Source organism: Aethalodelphis obliquidens, unplaced genomic scaffold (assembly GCF_003676395.1).
Source record: "Aethalodelphis obliquidens isolate GAN/ISIS:26980383/991018 unplaced genomic scaffold, ASM367639v1 scaffold42, whole genome shotgun sequence".
Classification (NCBI taxonomy): domain Eukaryota; kingdom Metazoa; phylum Chordata; class Mammalia; order Artiodactyla; family Delphinidae; genus Aethalodelphis; species Aethalodelphis obliquidens.
The window spans coordinates 3,224,037-3,242,409 of record NW_020837986.1 but is presented as its reverse complement, the minus strand read 5'-3'; the positions used below and the strand labels follow the sequence as shown (position 1 = coordinate 3,242,409).

Sequence of the window (18,373 nt, the reverse complement as noted above, 5' to 3'; positions counted from 1 at the left end):
CGGCTGCCACGGTGAGGTCTCTGGAACCTCATCTTCAGCCCTAGATGGTCTGTACCAGGCCTTGGTAGGCCCTGGGGAACATGTCTCCTCATAGACAGGCCCCCTACACACCCACACACACACACACACACATATACAGCACACACACACAATTTACTGATATACACCAATATGAACACAGACACACAATGACGACTGTCACACACAGGTATCACACAGACTCACACTTATACACAAACAGCACGTTAACATATATAGAGGTACACACTGCCATGTCCACACACTACACTACACAGAGACTCATTGAAGCACATCTCCACACAGTGAGAACAGAGAGTCACAGATGTACGGACACACCGACAAAATTATACAAACGTGGTCACACGGATGCACAAATACCCTGACATACAGGGACACACTGATACACCAGACAGACAGACACACTGACACACATTTCTGCACGAAACACCTGCACACACACTCCTTGCCCCACACTCTCACACGCATTCTAACAAGCCCCAGCATCGCCCGGGCTCTCTGGCAGCTGTCACTCACCGCCTTCCACCCACACCCCCCAGGGGGAGGCGATGTCCCCGAGGGAACAGAGGTCTTCGGTCCCTTCTTAAGCCCCGCTGGCTCCCGCGTGACATCAACAGCCCCCTTGCTGCAGCCGGGAGTTCCGAGCTGGGTGCCGGGGCCAGGCCGGCGCCAGGCACAGACACTTCGGCCCTTGTTGGGAGAACAGAGAGAGGCTCTCTTGTCCACTGACCATCCTCCGGCTCCAACCACTGGTTCTCCCCGCGGCCTCTCCTCAGGCTGTGCAGGTACGTGGGGCTGGGGAGGCCGGGGCCTGGCAGAGGGGCTGTCAGGGCCAGGCCAGGGGGGCGTGTGGGCTGTCTGCGGGAGCACAGACACGGGGCACTGGCTGAAGCCAGGCCACACTCCCTATCTGGGCAGTTCTGTGGCTCAGGGCTCCACAGGGCTGGGCCATTCCCTCGCTTCCCCTGTGGTCCCTTTCTCAGCTCCCAAGAAGGCCAGGGGGTGATTGCTCCAGGGACCTCCTTATAAAGGCGGGTGGTCTCTACTGCAGCCCAGGTCCCACAGTAGGCCAAAGCTGTGGTCCTGGCATGCACAGTGCCCAGCAGCCTGCACGAGCAACTGGGTTCTCAGGTGAGATCTCGGTTCTTGGCCTTGACCTTCCAAGCAGGGATAGGGCTCTGGGGTCCTGGGCTGAGCCAGGGCCTGGACATACCGGCCTCCCCCACCTTGCAGGCTGGGGGCAGGGAAGACATATGCTCCTGGCCACATAGACCATTGGTCACACTCTCCACTGTTTCATCTCAAATAGACATAGGTCAGTGGGTCTGTCCATGGCTCTGGCCCAAGGTCCCCAGGGCAGCTGCCCTTCCAGGGACATTAGGCAGAAGTCTCTGTGGCAGAGAGATAATAGTCAGCACAGAGCCCAGCCCGGGGCTGTCCACAGGGATCCAGGGGAGCCCAGCCTGCCCCTCACAAGATGTGGGACCCTAGGAAAGTCCCTTTCTGGGCCTCAGACTTCCCACCAGTGAAATGGGGGGAAGGGTTCAGACTTCATGCTCTGCAAGTCTCCTTCCAGCCTTGGCCACCCCAGATATCCAGAGTTGCCCTGGCTCACAGGGATCTTGCTGCCCTGGCCGTCCTCAACCCTTGAAAGGACTCAGCCTAGGAGGGGCCACCGCTGACCATCCTCCCTCTCCCTCCTGAGATGTTTGATGGGAGAGGCTGGGTCCAGGGGATATCATTTCTTGTCCCACGAAGGGGTTGCTGACCTCGGGCAGGTGTCTGGGTTGGGGAAGGGTGGAGAGGGCAGCGGTGCCTAAGGCCCCAGACAGGTGACACTAATTCCCCAACATCAGCTCTCTCATCCTGTTTCTCCTTGTGTCCCCAGAGCCCACCTGATCACTGTTACAAGATGGACTCTAGCCCGGCTGGGACCCCCAGTCTGCAGGTGAGTGGGTCTTGGTTCCCCCACCCACCACCAGGGGGCTCACTTCCTCCCAAGGCTGAGGAAAGCCCTGGAAGTCCCAGTCAGCCGCGTGGGCGGTCCCAGGACTGGGGGTGCCCGCAGGGGTCACTCTGAGCCCACAGAACTGGGACGTTTACAGGGTAAAGAGAGAAGAGACTTGGGCAAGGGCTTCAAGAAGTAAATGGGGTGGGAAATCATGGGATTGGCCCTGAGGACACCTGCGTTCTCATGCCAGTGGGGCATCCTGGAAGTCCTTGGATGGCTCTTCTCTGGGCTTCAGTTTCCTCACGCTCACATTTGGTACAACGGCCAGCAGCCTCCCAAGGCTGTTGTGTGAAGCAGGTGAGATGGTGGGTGGGTTGGCAGGTGGAGGGAAAGAAGGAAGGAAGGGAGGGAGGGAGGGAGGAGGGAGGGGGGAGGGAGGGAGGGAGGGAGGGGGGAGGGAGGGAGGGACGAGGGAGGGAGGGAGGGAAGAAGCCTAATAGAGATACTGGAAAAGGAGCAGGACTTGGACCAGGGGAAAGAGAGGGAGCCAAGGACTAGGGACCCTCTGATTTTAATCACTTCTTTCTTTAAATGTCTCTAGCCCTCAAGGGCCAATGGGAATATCAACCTGGGGCCTTCGGCCAACCCAAAGTGAGTTCTCATCTCTCATATAACTTTCCTCCCTGGCTCCCCTCATACCTGGCTCCCCCCTCACCTTGGGAATATAATCCAATTCTCTGGCCCAGCGTCAAGATCCTCTGCCATCTGGGCCTAGGACCGGCACCTAGCTTCATCTCCCACTAATTCCCCAGCCTCTGCCCATGCTGAGCTCTGTGGCTGAAGTATCCCCCAAAGTCTGCATTACTAGCAGCTCCCCACCCTCAAGGCCCTTCTCAGTCTTCGGAGGTCAGATTCCTTTGCCTTCTATGCTGTTGTGTCTGGTTTTCTCCCGGCCTTGTCTGTTCTTACACGATTGTGAGATCCCCAGGGGCGGGGGCCAGCCTTATAAGACCCTCCCGGCTGGGAGAACGTGGCGTTCTTAGAAAGCTCCCTGCCTTCTCCAGCTTCAAAGTTAAAAAGAAGCTCTGATTTGAACTAAAGCATCAAGTTTCCCAAGCTTGCAAATGCTGACCCGTGTTCCTCCCTCGTCCCCCAGTGCCCGGCCCACCGACTTCGACTTCCTCAAGGTCATTGGCAAAGGAAACTATGGGAAGGTGAGTGACCCGTGAGCATGGAAGGCCTGCATCTCCCCTTCTCTGGCCTCTTCTGCCCCCTGCTGTTACCTGCACATGCAGAGAGGGAGCTTACAACCTGCAGAATCATGGGCGCAGGGCAGGGGCTGGAGGCCTGCACTGCCATCGAGAAATACAAAGCCTGGAGGAGTAGTCACCACGGGTTCTGCATTTGTCTTTCTGCTCAGGTCCTACTGGCCAAGCACAAGTCTGACGGGATGTTCTACGCAGTGAAGGTGCTACAGAAGAAGTCCATCTTAAAGAAGAAAGAGGTACCAGGGCTTGGGCCCAGGCATCTCCTCTCCTGCTTCTTGACGGCCCCCCGCCCCCAGCCTCAGGTGGCTTCCAAAGATGCGTAGCAACTCTGGGCGCAGAGGTGGCCCAGCAGGGGGGCCAGGTGGTGCCTGGGATGCTGACCCTTCTCCAGGAAGGCAGGCTAACCGCCTTACCCCAAGGGCCTGCAGGTGACCCGGCCCGGCTCTCTGCTTTCCCCTAAAGATTCAGGGCTCCGTGGTGGACCAGTCCTCTGCTCTGTCAGGTGCTGGCCTCCCCATCTGTGCAACGTGGGGATCACACTTCCGGCTCTCCAAAGGCGCTTCAAGCTACAGCCAACGGGGAGTTCTAGATACTTTGGCTGACTTGAGTCTCTTAACACCAGCTCCATGAGAAGGACAGAGCGGGCCCTGAGAGAGAACTGGATATCAAGTTGGAGGACTCAGGAGAGGGAATTAATGTTAACAAGGACATCGAAGGGAAGGTGTCCTTCAGAAAGCTGAAGGAGGTGGCCTTGCAGCTGGCCTTGAAGCTAGGATTTTGATGGTCTGAAAACGGCATCCAGGCAGGGGGACAGCAACCGAGGCTGAATGTGGATAACGCTCAGCTTCTCCCTCTGCAGGATTGTCCTTGGGACTCATTTATGCGGTATTAACATAGCTTTGCTTACTGTCCCGGGGAGGGGGGCGGGGCATTTGGATCCAGGGCTGGAGGTGCACCCACGTGGACTGGTCAGGGATGAGGTAGACCGCAGAGTCCTGGATACTAAGCAAGGAGCCTGGGCTTGGCTCCGAGGGCAGTGAGGAGTCACGGTGGGTGTTTGAGCAGGGGCACGAGAAGGTCCTGGGTGAGGTGGCCGTGTAGGCGGTGACACGGCCCGTCTGTGTGACTCTGCAGCAGAGCCACATCATGGCGGAGCGCAGCGTGCTCCTGAAGAACGTGTGCCACCCCTTCCTCGTGGGCCTGCGCTACTCCTTCCAGACGCCGGAGAAGCTCTACTTTGTGCTGGACTATGTCAACGGGGGAGAGGTGGGTATAGTTCCACCTGGCGCCTTCCCTGCCCGGCCCTCAGCAGGAGTTTTCCATCCCACATGCTCATGGTGCCCCAGGTTCTGGAACAATCTCCCCTCATCCTTACAACAGACCCATTCTGCAGCTGAAAAAAACCGAGGCTCGGGCAGGTAACTCACTTGCTCAAGGCCACTCAGCCTGTACCCGGCAGAGCCAGGATTTGAAGGCAGGTCCATCGAACTCCCAGCCATCATCATGACTTGACTTCCAAGCAGAGCTGCCCACAATCCCTTCAGTGGACCTGGGAAAAGTCAATGTTAGAGGAGCTCTGTGGTCAGTATTTCTAATGCCCCCATCTTACACCAAAGACCACTGCATGGGAGTGACCAGTCCCTGTGGGAATGATCTGAGGCCACCTGGTGCCCCAGAAGCACAGCTGGGATAAGCTGGGCTCCCTCTTCTGCCTCTCTGATCAAGATGACAAGATGGCCCTTCTCAGTGACCCCAGATTTAACCTGTGTGACCTCATGCTCCTTAGCCTGATGCCAAGAGGGAAGTTTTTGTCCTGCATCCCTAAATTCCCCGGTGGAGGTAAAGGGCTTTCTTTGCCAGCCAAATAGACCAAAGCAACTGGCCCGGGAGCAGATCTAACCTAGGCTCAGTCTGACCATCATAATCATTTTATCACCTGGGTTGGAGGAAAAGCACATCTTTGGCGCACCCGGGTTCACATCACAGCTCTGCCAATTACAGTACGTGACCTTGGGCAAGTCACCTGACTGCTCTGACTCTTCCAGTTTCCTTTTCTGTGAAACTGGCCTCCTACTTGATACCTGGAAGGTAGTCAGGAAGATTAAAGGAGATTAGAGATGTGGGAGGGTCTGGTTGGAGCCTGAAACTCAGTAGGTGGTCCACCCCTGCTAATTCATCTTTCCTGCTGACACTTTGCCCGCTCTGTGGAGCAGGGACCGGCATGCCCTTCCTTGTATGAGGACATTGCAGCTTAGAGAGTGGGTCACTTGGCCAGCTGCCCCCCACCCCACTCTCGAGGAGCTGGAGCCCCCCAGGAACCCGCTCACCTGTCTCCTCCCCCTCCAGCTCTTCTTCCACCTGCAGCGGGAGCGCCGGTTCCTGGAGCCCCGGGCCCGGTTTTACGCCGCCGAGGTGGCCAGCGCCATTGGCTACCTGCACTCTCTCAACATCATTTACAGGTGAGGCCTGCCTGTGGCTCAGAGCTAGGCCTGGCCCTTCTGCCCCAACAGCCAGGCGTCGTATGAACCCCCAGACCCTGCTGAAATCCTGGCGAACCTGGTCCTCTGTCTGAGGAGGAGGGCCCGCCAGCGAGTGGGGGCCCCCTCCTTCCTGAGATTGAGTGCCCATCCTCCTCGGGCTCTCCCTGTGCATCTCTGCATCTCCATGAAGATTCCTCTTGCAGGACCCCGGTCCCCAGCTCATGTCACTAAGCAGCTGTGACATCACAGCGCCCTTTTCTCTCGTTTTCTGCAGGGACCTGAAACCAGAGAACATTCTTTTGGACGGCCAGGTTGGTGGGTATGTGTGTGTGCGTGTGTGCTGTGTGCCCGTGAGTGTGTGTGCACGCATTGTGCATACGTGCATGTGGCTAGGGACGCATTCAAGTATGTGTGTGCATGTGTGCCTATGCCTGTATACACACATATATGTACACGCATATGCGTTATGTGTACACGTGGCTACGTATCCATGTGCGTGTACGTGTATACGGGGTGGGGGGCAGGGGTGGAGTCATGTGGAGGCTCGAGGATTTGTAGTCCTTCCGTGGCATAGACTGTGTTCCCTGGAAATAGACTCTGAGATGGGCTACTGGGTGCAGAAGCTTCCTGGGGGACACTCTCAAGAGATCCACGTTTAAGGGGCTGAGGAGGCAGGACTGGGCAGAGGAAGCAGCTCGCCTGCCTTGTGGTTGCAAGTGAGGCCTCCTCAGCTGATCGTACAGGGGTGGGGTGGGCCTGAGCTGGGATGACTCTTTGAACTGTTCCAGACTGAGGCAAGGAGGCTGGGCATCTGTGCCCCCACACTGACCAGTCATTGGATGGGGATTGCCCCTTGAGTGGGGGCATGACTTTGGATGAGGGCAATGGCCCAGCATGGGGGGATGCGTGGGACAGCTCCTAAAGAGGGGATCTGGACAGAGCCCCACAGCATCCACTCACTGCTCTACCAACCACCCTCTCACTCAGCTGCCACAAGGCATGCTTTCTGGGTCCCCAGCCCTCTGTTAAGGGGGCTGCTGCCACTAGGCCCCTCCAGCGAGAACATTCTGGAACTGCTGCTGTTGTAGGTTGTCGATCTGAGTTTGTGATGAGCTGGGAGTAGACAGTGCAATGCCATCTCCCCACCTGGCCCCTGTGCTGCTCTTAGCATCCAGGTTAGAAGCACTGAGTCTCTGAGTGGAGCCGCCAGCTCGTGCCTTTGCCAGGGACATCAGACCCCACAGCCGCTGCCCCAGATGTGGCATCTGGGCTTTGGGGATAGACCTGGGTATACCTTTGGCTCAGACCACCCTCCCACCCCTGCCCTCCCTCCTCTATAGGGACACGTGGTGCTGACGGATTTTGGCCTCTGCAAGGAAGGTGTAGAGCCTGAGGAGACCACGTCCACGTTTTGTGGCACCCCAGAGGTAAGCTAAACCTCCTGGGAGGCGCAAGGCCGGGAGTGGATGAGGCCACAGCTCCTGATTAGGGCCACCAGCTTATATCAGAGGGACTCACTTCTTCCACCCAAGCACTTCCCCGAGCCGGCTGTACACTCAGCCTTGGTTCCCTCCTCCGTGTCATGGGGGCACCAGCTCTAGGGGCTGCTGGCACCCGGCTGGTGAAACCCTGCAGTAGTGCTGTCCGATAGAAATAGAAACAGAAATGCAAACCATATATGCAATTTAAAATTTTCCAGCAAGCACATTTAAAAAGAAAAAAGAAAGAGGAGAAATCAATTTTAGTAATATATTTTATTTAACCTAACACAGGCAAAGTAGTATCATGTCAACATACAATCCACATAAAATTGTTGAAATACTTTATTCTTTTTTTTCCTAACTAAGTCTTTGATCTGGTATGCCTTTTATACTTATGGTCCCTCTCAGCTCAGCTCAGCTCAGCCACATTTCAAATGTTCGGCAGTCATGTGTGGCTAGTGGCTACTGTATTGGACAGCACTGCCCTACAGGGTGAAGTCCATGTGCCACAGGAGGCCCTGGCCTGACAGTTAAGATCAAGGTTTGCAAGGGTGAAGACACTGGTCTACCTCCTTATTCCAGCCACCAAGATCCTGGAGGGTTAAAATTTGCGAGTTTCAGCAGTAATTCACATACATCTCTCTGTCCTGCCAAGGCCTCCCTGCAGCTTTGGGGTTAAAAACCTTTCCTTAAACTCCTTGGACCTTGGGTCCAAAGGGTTTCCCAGCTGCTTGGACAGATGTCTGGATTGGGGGTGGGGGACTGAGGCTGCAGGGCTGGCAAGTTCTCCCGAACTGGCATGGGACAGGAGCTTAGCTTTTGTTTTTCTCCATGTGCTTGAGAATCTGGGTCTCAGATTTCAGCTATCTCCTCAATTTGGTTTTAGGGGAGCTGATGGACAGACGGCCTCTCTAAGCAGGAGCTATTGTCTGTGTTTGGGTATGGCAGGGTGTCCTCAGACAGAACTGGCCTCCCAAAGCCTAAAAGCCCAGCCGTCCCTTCCTTGGACACTGCTGAGGCGAGGAGGGGATACGGCACCTTGGATTGTGTCGGAGACATGTGGCCCTGACGAGTGTCTTCCATGACTCAGCCACTGCCATGGTGCTGGGAGCACAGACAGGAGTAACCACAGTTGCTCCCATTGTTCAAGGGGTAACACATATGTTAGCATGTGTCCTTAACACAGCCCCTAGAGAGGGATTCTGCAGTCCCATTATGTGGATGAGGAAACCAAGGTTCTAGGAGGTTCAATGACCTGCTTGTGACCACACACCCAGTAGGGCTCAGGTCTGCGTAATTCCCTGCCCCTCTCCGCACGCACAGTCTCTCGAAGTGGCTTTGTCTGTTGCTGAGACCCCTTTCCTCAGTGGCAGAGACACCAGGCTAAGAGGCCACTAAGCCCTCGGGTTTGGCAGGAAGCACAGCTCTGCCTCAGGTTCTCTCCTTGAGCAAGGCACGCATTCAGCTGTCAGGAGGAACACAAGTGCCACCTCCTCTTTCCTGACTCCTTTCCATTCATCTGTTACTAAGATTTCCAGAGCAAGTATGTGCCACACTGACTTACACTTTATCCGTTAGTCTTCCCACTGCCCCGGGAGTATTCCCAGGGCTTTCCTAGTCCCAAGACACTGATTGGATGCTTTTGAGCAAATTCGATAAAGGCACCCACTTTGGGCAGACTAATTAGAAAAAGTTTCCCCTTTAAATATATGTCAGTTGGGACTTCCCTGGTGGCACAGTGGTTAAGAATCCACCTGCCAATGCAGGGGACATGGATTCGAGCCCTGGTCCGGGAAGATCCCACACGCCACGTAACAACTAAGCCCACGTGCCACAACTACTGAAGCCTGCACACCTAGAGTCTGTGCTCCACAACAGGAGAAGCCACTGCAATGAGAAGCCCTGCACCACAGCAAAGAGTAGCCCCCACTTACTGCAGCTAGAGAAAGCCTGAGCAGCAACAAAGACCCAACATGGCCAAAAATAAATAAATAAAATTTAAAAATAAATATATGTCAGTTGTCAGATGCACCCCTATACTAGGGTTATGGCTTGGTAAGTTGATCATAGCCAGGCTTGCAGCCCCTTTTACCCCTTTGGTTGGTACTTTTGTGTGATGCACAACACATACAACTGTACAGGGCAGTCCTGCCTGATCTCCTCTATGTCCCTAGCACACTGGCAAAGAGCCCCACGCAAATCAGGTCTTTGACAAATGGATGCTGAATAAACATAGGCACAGACAAGTAAATATCACAGCAGGATCAACCCCTGTTGAGCTTTTCCTCCAAGTGCCTTGCTTACAAATGGGGAGACGGAGGCTGAGTGTCTTTCAGATAAATGTATTTCCCCTCAACAGTACCTGGCTCCAGAAGTGCTTCGTAAAGAGCCTTATGATCGGGCAGTGGATTGGTGGTCCTTGGGGGCCGTTCTCTACGAGATGCTGCACGGCCTGGTGAGTGGGGTATAGCGGACTTTGGAAGAGATGGGGGTGGATCTGTCCCTTGTGTGGCCTCCTCAGGCTCCTTGAGGAACTGAATGAGCCATCACTCCTCTCCAAGCTGAAAAAAGATGATGCCAAAGTGAACACAAGGATTAGATATATTTTTTCAATAAAGTCAGTTCCGCACTTTACAGTATACCGTCTCACGTTACTCCTGTGGTGCCTCATGACAAGAAAACTGAGACCCGGAAAGGTCACAGTGCTGGCAGGTTGTGGAACCAGCCCCTGGACCCAATCCTAGGCTGCCTGCTCTTCTCATCTGAAAACTTACAACCTGTCTCAAAGGATGGTTGTGAGGCTGGGATGAAATGATGACAGGAAACTGTTAACTTTGCAAAGTGCAAAGTCGTTGCACAAGCTGGATTAAGAGACATGGGATAGAGGAGGCACCTGGGGGGTCCACAAGCCTCACACTGGTGGGGAGAGACTTCTCGGCCTTCCCAACAGCCTGTGCACTGTGCTGGATGCCCTTAGGTCTCTGTCTCTCTCCAATCTGCCATGTGAGCCATCGCAGAGACACAGGTCTGGCTGAATCCTTCCAGCTGCCCACTTTGCTCCAAGTGTCCCTGAGAACTGTGCCCACTTTAGCATGGATGGTCCTCCCGTCTCTCTCTCTCTCTCTCTCTCTCTCACCAGCCGCCCTTCTACAGCCAAGATTTGTCCCAGATGTATGAGAACATTCTGAACCAGCCACTACGGATCCCTGGGGGCCGGACAGTGGCCGCCTGCGACCTCCTGCAAGCCCTGCTTCACAAGGACCAGAGGCAGCGGCTGGGCTCCCAAACAGACTTTGTAAGTGACCTGCTAGCGGAGCACAGGCCCCTCGTGGGGCTCTCAGCTTCCTGCAGAGGCAACCCAGAAGCAGTGACATGCATCCAGCTATTTTCTAAACCCAGGCACTGCTAATTCACGCATTTGGAGATGCACAGCTGCCTACTTATTTCCTTCATTCTAACGCTTTTATTCAACCAGTATTTATGGAGCACCTCGTATGTGCCAGGCATTGAGCTAAATGCTAGGGATTCGTTAGACTGGGTCTCTGCCCTTATTAAGTTTATGAGGGGAAGGCAGACAGACGAACACAAATTATTACAGAGTGTGACAGTACGATGAGAGGCCAGACAGGAATTCAGGCAGGGCTTTACTGGGACTTGTGCTATACAGCACGAGGGGGCAAAAGAAAAGTAACAGGTGCCCTTGCTTGCTCTCTGAGGGGGGTGGACTCATTCCTTAAATGGGGTGAGAGTAGGGGCAGATCTCTGGGTCGGGCAGGATGGGTGGCTTAGGTTGTCTGCCCACCCCCTTGGTGGTGGTGTGTGCAGGGCTCATGCCCGGTATCCTGCTTTTGCTCCCAGCACCTCAGAAGTGGCAGTTGGTTTTTGGCCTTTTTGTATCTTATGGTTCATAATTTGTCCCAACTGTGCATGCTCCCTAGAAGTTTGCTCTTCTAGCGTAGAAGTTGAGATGCATGGATTGTGAGACAAACTACGTGGGTTCCTATCCCTCCTCTACCAATTACTAGGTGCAGGACCCTGGGCACATGGCTAACCTCTCTCTGTGCGCCTGTTTCCCCATCTGTAATAACAGCACCCAGCTCATAGCTCTTATGAAGATTAAATAATATATACAAACACCTAGGCCAGTGTCTAGCATGTAGTGCTTTTACAAACTGCCCTATATGCCAGATACTGTGAAGTGTAACAACATTTAGGGCATTTGCCTACCCATCCCTGGACAGCTTAAAGAACAGGGCTTTCATGAAGACAGGTCCCCTCCTTCCCAGAGGAAATTTGCATCTTAAAAAATATGTATGATTTTTAAAATAAGGTATACATTCCCATAGATCAAAACCCAAAGGATATTCAGAAAAAGTCCCTCCAGCCACTGAGTTTTTTAAATTTGGGGGCAATGAGTGTTACCAGTTTCTTGGGTGTTCGTCTGGAAATAGTTTGGATCTGGCTTTGTAGCAACCCCCCGGGGGGTTTGATATGGAGCCAGAGAATCATTCTTTGAGAAACACAGGTAGAGAGAGGGTCCTGCTGGAACAGGTGGAAGTTCGTGCCAGCACTGGTTTGGATTAGGAGAGAAGTGGTGAATCACGCCCAGGGCTGAATCCTAAATTCCGGATCTTTGGGAAACTGCAGCTTGTCTTGGGGCTTTATTTCCCAAATCTTCCATAGTGAGTCGATTTGCTCTATTTCTCTGGTTAGAATTCTGGAAGAGTCAGGATGCACTGAAGCAGAATGGGGGACAGGGGATCCCCAAGATCCCCTGGGGCCCCCAAGAGCAGGTCCTGCTGTCTTGTTCACTGACATACCTCTACAGCCTAGTATGGTACAGAGTAGGTGCTCACTAAATAGCTGTGGAATAAACAACTGCTACGAGGAGAAGGCTGGAGTTCGAGATAATGGCGAAGGGGAGAAGTCTAACTGCAGACACTCCTTTGTCCCAGGAAACCAGCCAGAACGGCAAGTTACCTTCCTGGTAAAGAGTTTAGGGCTTGACAACCAGTTGCCAATAGAGTTGGAGCTCCGAGGCATGTGAGGTGGGGTGGGAACGCCAATGGAAAGGGCTACTTCTGATCAGCACCTTCTTCCTGCAGCTTGAGATAAAGAACCATGTATTCTTCAGCCCCATAAACTGGGACGACTTGTACCACAAGAGGCTGACTCCACCCTTCAACCCTAATGTGGTAAGAGGTCTTCACATTCTAGATTCTGGATTCCCAGGGCTGATGGAAGCTTGGAGGGTATCTGGGGAGGGTATCTGAGCCCGCTGTCTTTCTACAGATGGGAGAACCAAGGGTCCAAGAGGCTCAGTGATCTGTCCAAGGCCACCCCATAAGTTAGAGGCAGAATTGGGTCTAGAGCCCAGAAGTCCTGACCGCCAGCTCAGCTCTGTGTGAGGAGCCAGGCTGCACTTCTTTACTTTTAGCACCAATAACCCTCATCGCAGAGCTCTTTACAGTTTTTAAAGCGCTGTGTCACGGAGCACCCCCAGACAGAGCCAAGCCCTGTAAAGATTTTCTGTCTCTGTTTAGCTTTTCTCCTTATAATAACAATGGCATGTATTCTTTCTAGAAAGTGTGTAAAACAGACGTTTAAAGCATCAAGGAGAAAAAGCTTATTATCTCACTACCCAAGAGAAAGCACCACTGGCATGTTTCCTTCAAGTCTTTTCTATGTTTTTTACATAGGTCACACTTCATATATATAAATATCATCTCTCCCCTCTTTCTTTTTGCTAAAAACTATGTCATTATTTCCCTAAGTCATATAAGACATTATAAGTATGATTTTAAGTGGCTGTGTAATATTTCAGCCCTATGTTGGCAACATAACTTATTCTACCACATTCCTAATGGTGAACTTTAGGTTATTACCATTTTTTCTTTATCATAATGGACTGATGAATAGCTTTAAGTGCATATCTATGCCCACAGTGGTGATTATTTCCTTAAGATGGATTCCAATTGGGGAATTACCAAGTCAAAGAATGTGAATGTATTTTTACTTATTTATTTATTATTGAGATATAGTTGACTTACAGTATTACATTAGTTTCAGGTGTACAACATAGTAATTTGATATTTTTATACATTATACTCCATACGAAATTATTATAAAGTATTACTATATTCCCTGTTCTGTCCATTATATCCTTGTAACTTATTTTATACCTAGTAGTTTGTACCTCTTAATCCCCTTCACCTATTTTGCCCTTCCTCCTACCCCTCTCCCCTCTGGGAACCACTAGTTTGTTCTCTGTACTGTATCTGTTGTGAACATTTTTTTTTTTTTTTTTTGCGCGGTACGCGGGCCACTCTCACTGTTGTGAGAGGCTCCGGACACGCAGGCTCAGCCGCCATGGCTCACGGGCCCAGCCGCTCCACAGCATGTGGGATCTTCCTGGACCGGGGCACGAACCTGTGTCCCCTGCATGGGCAGGCGGACTCTCAACCACTGCACCACCAGGGAAGCCCTGTTGTGCACAGTTTTTATGTCCTTGATTCATACTGCATTTATGTCACAATCTACTTCCTACCAGCAGCGTCTGGAGGGTTGGTGTGGAGCAGGTAGGGTGCTGGGGTAGGGGATGGAGGAATTGATAGATTGTTATTGGACCTCGTGGAGTACAATGACCAATGTAAATGCATAAATAAGTGACAAGTAAGGATGCCCCTGGGGCACTCAGAGGGGAGCATTAACATCTCTCTCATGGCTGTGGGCTCCTTTGACAGCTCTGACCCCAGTGTTCCCTTCTTATCATTGGCTTATATTCACAGGCAGGACCTGCTGACTTGAAACACTTTGACCCAGAGTTCACCCAAGAAGCTGTGTCAAAGTCCATTGGCTGCACTCCCGACACTATGGCCAGCAGTTCTGGGGCCTCAAGTGCCTTCCTGGGATTTTCCTATGCACCAGAGGATGATGCCGTCTTAGATTGCTAGAAGAGAAGCACCTGTGAAACCACTGAAGCCAGCTTGTATCTGTAAGAATTACCTTCAGCTGCTAGTCACAGTGACCCAGAGTAACGATGGCTTAAATAAGACTTTTTTTCCCAGCCAATAAAAGAAGGGTGATGTTAGGTGGTCCAGGGCTGGTATGACAGGTTATCAGAGGCTTTCTGTATTTCTGCTCTGCCGTCCTTGGCAAGTGGCTTCTACTATTAGGATTATTATATTATCATAAGATGGTGCTGGAGCTCTAACCACTGCTTCTGTGTCCTGGGCAGGGAAAAAGGAGGAAACGGCAAAAGGGCACCTTTATAGAGCTTCCCCAGAAGCCCCACCCAATGACTTCTGCTTGCATCTCAGTAGCCGTCCACCCTACCTGTAATGGAGGTTGGGATATATGTCTGATTAACTGGGCACATTACTCCCCACAATAATACAGGGGTCCAACACTAAGAGAGAAGGGGGAAATGTTGGGTAGGCAACCAGCACCTCTTTACCAGAGGGTCTCTTGGTGTTTGGAGTTTGATCTCAATGTGTAAAATGACGGAGATGTAACAAGCCTATAGGGTATCACCCAACACCCTCTTATTTTTCTATGTCGATGATGTCTTTCTTTGGGTGGGTGGATTGCACATTTGTTAGGTTTGTCTGCCTGGCATCTGAACCTCTTGCTATATTCAGGGAATCTCCTGTTTTATGAGCCATAATGAGAGGCAATAACTACCTCCACTTACAGTAGCTGAAAATACTAGATACTAACTTTCCCAGCCCACCCTGCGGCTCGGGCCAGGCATGTGGCCTCAGGATGCACCTGTGCCAGATTTTTGACTCAAGGAAGGAACTGGGAGCTCTCTTTCATGTGGTAGCTGCGGTAACAACACCCACAAAACGGAGCTCCTGGTGTAGAAGTGGCAACGATATAGCAATTGGTACTTATTGGCAGCATCAGTTTCCTCATCAGATCAGTGCTGCAGCATCATTCCTGTCATTCCTGGGAATCCTCGACTCTTATTCTCTAGTTTTCCCAATGATTTTGAGAGATTCTGATCCTGTTAACCACTCCTTCTTTGCTTAACTGGTCAAAGTCAGCTTGAGAACATTTGCCTATGCTGAACCAGTTTCTGTGCTAGACTTTTTCAAGTCTCAGTTTTCATCAAAACAACCCCAAGGGAGCAACTATCCCCTTTTTACCAATGAAGAAACAGAGAGAAGTTGTACCTTGCCTGGAGGTCACATAGCTAACAAGGGCCAGAGCTGGGACTTGGAGCCATATAAGCTGACTCTGGGGCTCTCACAGGTAACCTTTGTGCTGGTCTGCCTCTCACTCTGTTAGATCCAAGCAGAATGACTTTCAAAATCTCTAAGGAGAGCCAAGCCGGGTTATGGGAAACAGGGTCTTGAAGAGGAGGCATTCAACTGGATGCTCATCGTCTGAGCCTGGCTGCCAAGTTCATGCTATGCTCTACCTCACATACCTCTGTATGTTTGGCAGGTCTAGGGCCATAGGGAGCCCAGGCTGGGGCTGGTACAGTCCTGGGGATTAGCCATTTCTAAAAGCAATACTGATTGGATGGAATGTGAGCATATAACACCCCATGAGTCCAGGACACCCTGCACTTATCTGATGGATCGTGCTGCCTTATTTCAGTGCCACAAAAGTCTTTTTCACAAGCTTGTGGTTCATCACCTACTTCATGGTGGTCTCATTAGCTTTCTGATTTGTGAACAAGAGAAGAACTTTCTTAACATCAGTGTGTGCTGGTGATTTTACTGCCTTTTCCTCTTAACTCAGTCCCACTCTTTGCCTTACATTTTTGTTTATCCAGCCCCCTGCCCCAGGAATTATGGGGGATGAAGCTGGAAGACCATGGAAAACACACCAATGACACTGACACTGACCTACTGGGGATCAAAGCTGAGTCAAGAAGAGCTACTATTATCCTTTGATATGTGCTGTGAATTCTGAGCGAAACACTATGATTTCCATCTTAATAGCATCTGCTAATAGAAAAGTGTGAACTGTGATGAGGGCGAAGCCAAAATCCCCCCAACTTCCCAAAGCAAAAAGCAACAGAGCATAGTTGTCAGAAACGTGATAGTATTGTCAAAGTATACAACCTTCTATGGGTTGTGAAACACGTAACGGTTCTATCTGCTCTAAGACTGTAAAATCACAAAATTTTCACCAGGATAGGAAATAAAAATGATAAATTATGAATCTTGAATTGATCTGTTCAATATCAGACAGATATGTTCACACCTCGGTTTATTGAGCACATTCTGAGCTGCATGTGCATTATCTACAATCCTCACAATAAGCCAGCGTTTAGAAATTATTAACCTGACTTTACAGGTAAGAAACTGTCACTCAGAGATAGTAAGCAACTTGCCCAAGGTCACCCAGATGGTCCAAGGCACAGCCAGGAACTGAACTTGGTTCAGCTGATTCTAAGGCCCTTGCTCTGTCTACAACCTCCAATAGCGGAAGAAGTGCTCTGGGCAGCTACTTTTTTGGTCTTCTGGCAGAGCCTGACTGCAAACTGTATTCACCCAATTTGGTACCAAAAGACAGCATCCTCAGGAAGAGAAATCACAATCACTCTCTTCTTCACTTTTTAACTTTGCAGTCACAGTAGTTGTGAAAAAGCAACAGGAGTAGTGTGTGTGTGTGTGTGTGTGTGTGTTTTAAGACCCTAAAACTCCGACTACTCTGTACCCGCTGAAGACTGTAACAAAAATTCTAAAGTCTCTGCTCACATCGGTTTGAGCCAGCGAGACAGCTGCATTGCACACACGTCCACGCTCCCTCAGGGCAGGCACTGAGCCCTCCCCTGGGGAGAAGGGTTGCCTGTTTGTGGTTATCGGCGTCTGGTTTCTCATTTTCACGGCGACATTAGGGCAAACCGTACTTGGCGATGGCTCTTCCGCATAAGCAGTTCCTTCTGCCCAAATGCCCTTCCCCAACCCTTGCCTTAATGAACCATTCTTCTCTCACTTTTCTGCTCAACGGGGACCCCTGTCTGCCCAGCTTCGGCCTCTCACAGCTCCCTTAAAAGTTTATATTTTTATTTTTTGGTAGAATCTGGTCAGGTCTAACTCGCCGCCAGGGGATGCCCAGAGGCTGGTTCACCTGGGCGTGGCACTGTTGCGCTCAGAGATGTGGGACTAATCAAACAGAAAGAATTATCTCATATTCCCATCCTCACCACTACACCTGCCCACCCTCCTCCTGGAGGGCCTCCCCGGCCTCCCAGGGCGCTGAAACCCTCTTATAACGCGCGCAGTGCCTCGTGTCCCGCGTTTTAAAAAGGGCGACAGCGACCCACAACCGCAGCCGCAGCCTCAGCCGCAAAGCCCCGCCCCGCATCGGGCCACCGCTCTGCGCCTGCGCGCTTGGGGTCAAGGCTGGGCCTTCCGCACTCTCCGTCGGAAGCCTCCACTAGTCTCCTTTCTCAGGGTGGGACGAAGTTTGGGCCCTTGTGCCTATCATTTTTATCAGGCTTTAATGAGACTGGGTATTAAAGGAGAAAATGAAATGAGTTTATCTTTGGCCTAAAGTTAATCCACATTCTATTTGGATTTACCCCTCATCTAAAATAATGGTACAGTCCCACATTAGTCCCGCCCCCTGCCCCCACCCATACTTCTCCCTCCTCGCTAGCTAGGTAAATCGGCCTCTTCCGTCCTGTCGTCATCACGTCGCTCCGGAGGTAGTTCCACGCTCGGGTCCACGCCCTTCCAGCGCGCAGCTTCGCCTCCGCAGTTGCTAAGCGGCCTTGGATACCTGGCCGCGGGATGGTGGGCGGTGTCAGGTGAAGATGGTGGTCACTGGGCCTCAGGTAAGACGGACTCCGACCGTGGTGGGCCGACCGAGGTGTTGGGAATTGGCGAGGGCCTCGCCGGACTGTCCTCGAGGCCGCTGGGCCCGTCTTAGAGAAAATCGAGGTCCGCTAGGGTAAAGTAAGAGTGTGTGTGTGTGTGGGGGGGCGCATATATAGGCCCAGATCCCGGACCTCAGACTGGGCTCGAATCTAACTCGCCTTCGGCTGGGAGATGTTTAGTCATCCTGCTCAGTATGAAAGAGCATTGGACAAGAAACCATAATGTGACATCCTAGTTCCATCCCCTTTTTCTAGGAATCCTGCTCTTAGGAATCTGTCCTACGGCAAAAATAATTAATGGCAGAAGCAGAAAT

General features: G+C 51.8%; 2 protein-coding genes across 4 annotated transcripts in view; both read left to right on the top strand.

The window, feature by feature from the left end:
* Window positions 1–672: 672 nt before the first annotated feature.
* On the top strand, window positions 673–16,400 carry SGK2 (serum/glucocorticoid regulated kinase 2). 2 transcript variants are annotated; one of them, XM_027078277.1, is made up of 14 exons: window positions 673–824; window positions 1,928–1,987; window positions 2,592–2,641; window positions 3,147–3,204; window positions 3,411–3,494; window positions 4,393–4,524; window positions 5,605–5,717; window positions 6,013–6,049; window positions 7,079–7,165; window positions 9,579–9,674; window positions 10,359–10,514; window positions 12,325–12,414; window positions 14,008–14,213; window positions 16,005–16,400. In XM_027078277.1, the coding sequence occupies exons 2-13, from the start codon at window positions 1,952–1,954 to the stop codon at window positions 14,170–14,172; spliced, it is 1,104 nt and encodes a 367-aa protein (XP_026934078.1). In that variant the 5' UTR covers window positions 673–824; window positions 1,928–1,951; the 3' UTR covers window positions 14,173–14,213; window positions 16,005–16,400. The 2 variants fall into 2 exon arrangements, with proteins under 2 accessions (XP_026934078.1, XP_026934077.1); XM_027078276.1 differs by having other exon boundaries at window positions 786–824; window positions 1,928–2,347; window positions 16,005–16,396.
* A 1,476-nt stretch (window positions 16,401–17,876) lies between these two features.
* Window positions 17,877–18,373, top strand: part of IFT52 (intraflagellar transport 52) — a 32,474-nt gene continuing 31,977 nt past the window's right edge. The window contains exon 1 of one of the 2 annotated variants that reach the window (XM_027078270.1): window positions 17,877–18,017. In XM_027078270.1, the coding sequence (XP_026934071.1) occupies window positions 17,997–18,017 (21 nt within the window). In that variant the 5' untranslated portion in view covers window positions 17,877–17,996. The remainder of the gene's footprint in view (window positions 18,018–18,373) is intronic. The other variant, XM_027078269.1, reaches the window with a different exon arrangement.

Coding starts and splice junctions, on each gene's coding strand:
- SGK2 (XM_027078276.1), top strand. CDS start 2,234: ATGCCAGTGGGGCATCCTGGAAGTCCTTGGATGGCTCTTCTCTGGGCT. Junction 3,205..3,410: donor GCAAAGGAAACTATGGGAAG/GTGAGTGACCCG, acceptor CTTTCTGCTCAG/GTCCTACTGGCCAAGCACAA. Junction 7,166..9,578: donor CGTTTTGTGGCACCCCAGAG/GTAAGCTAAACC, acceptor TCCCCTCAACAG/TACCTGGCTCCAGAAGTGCT.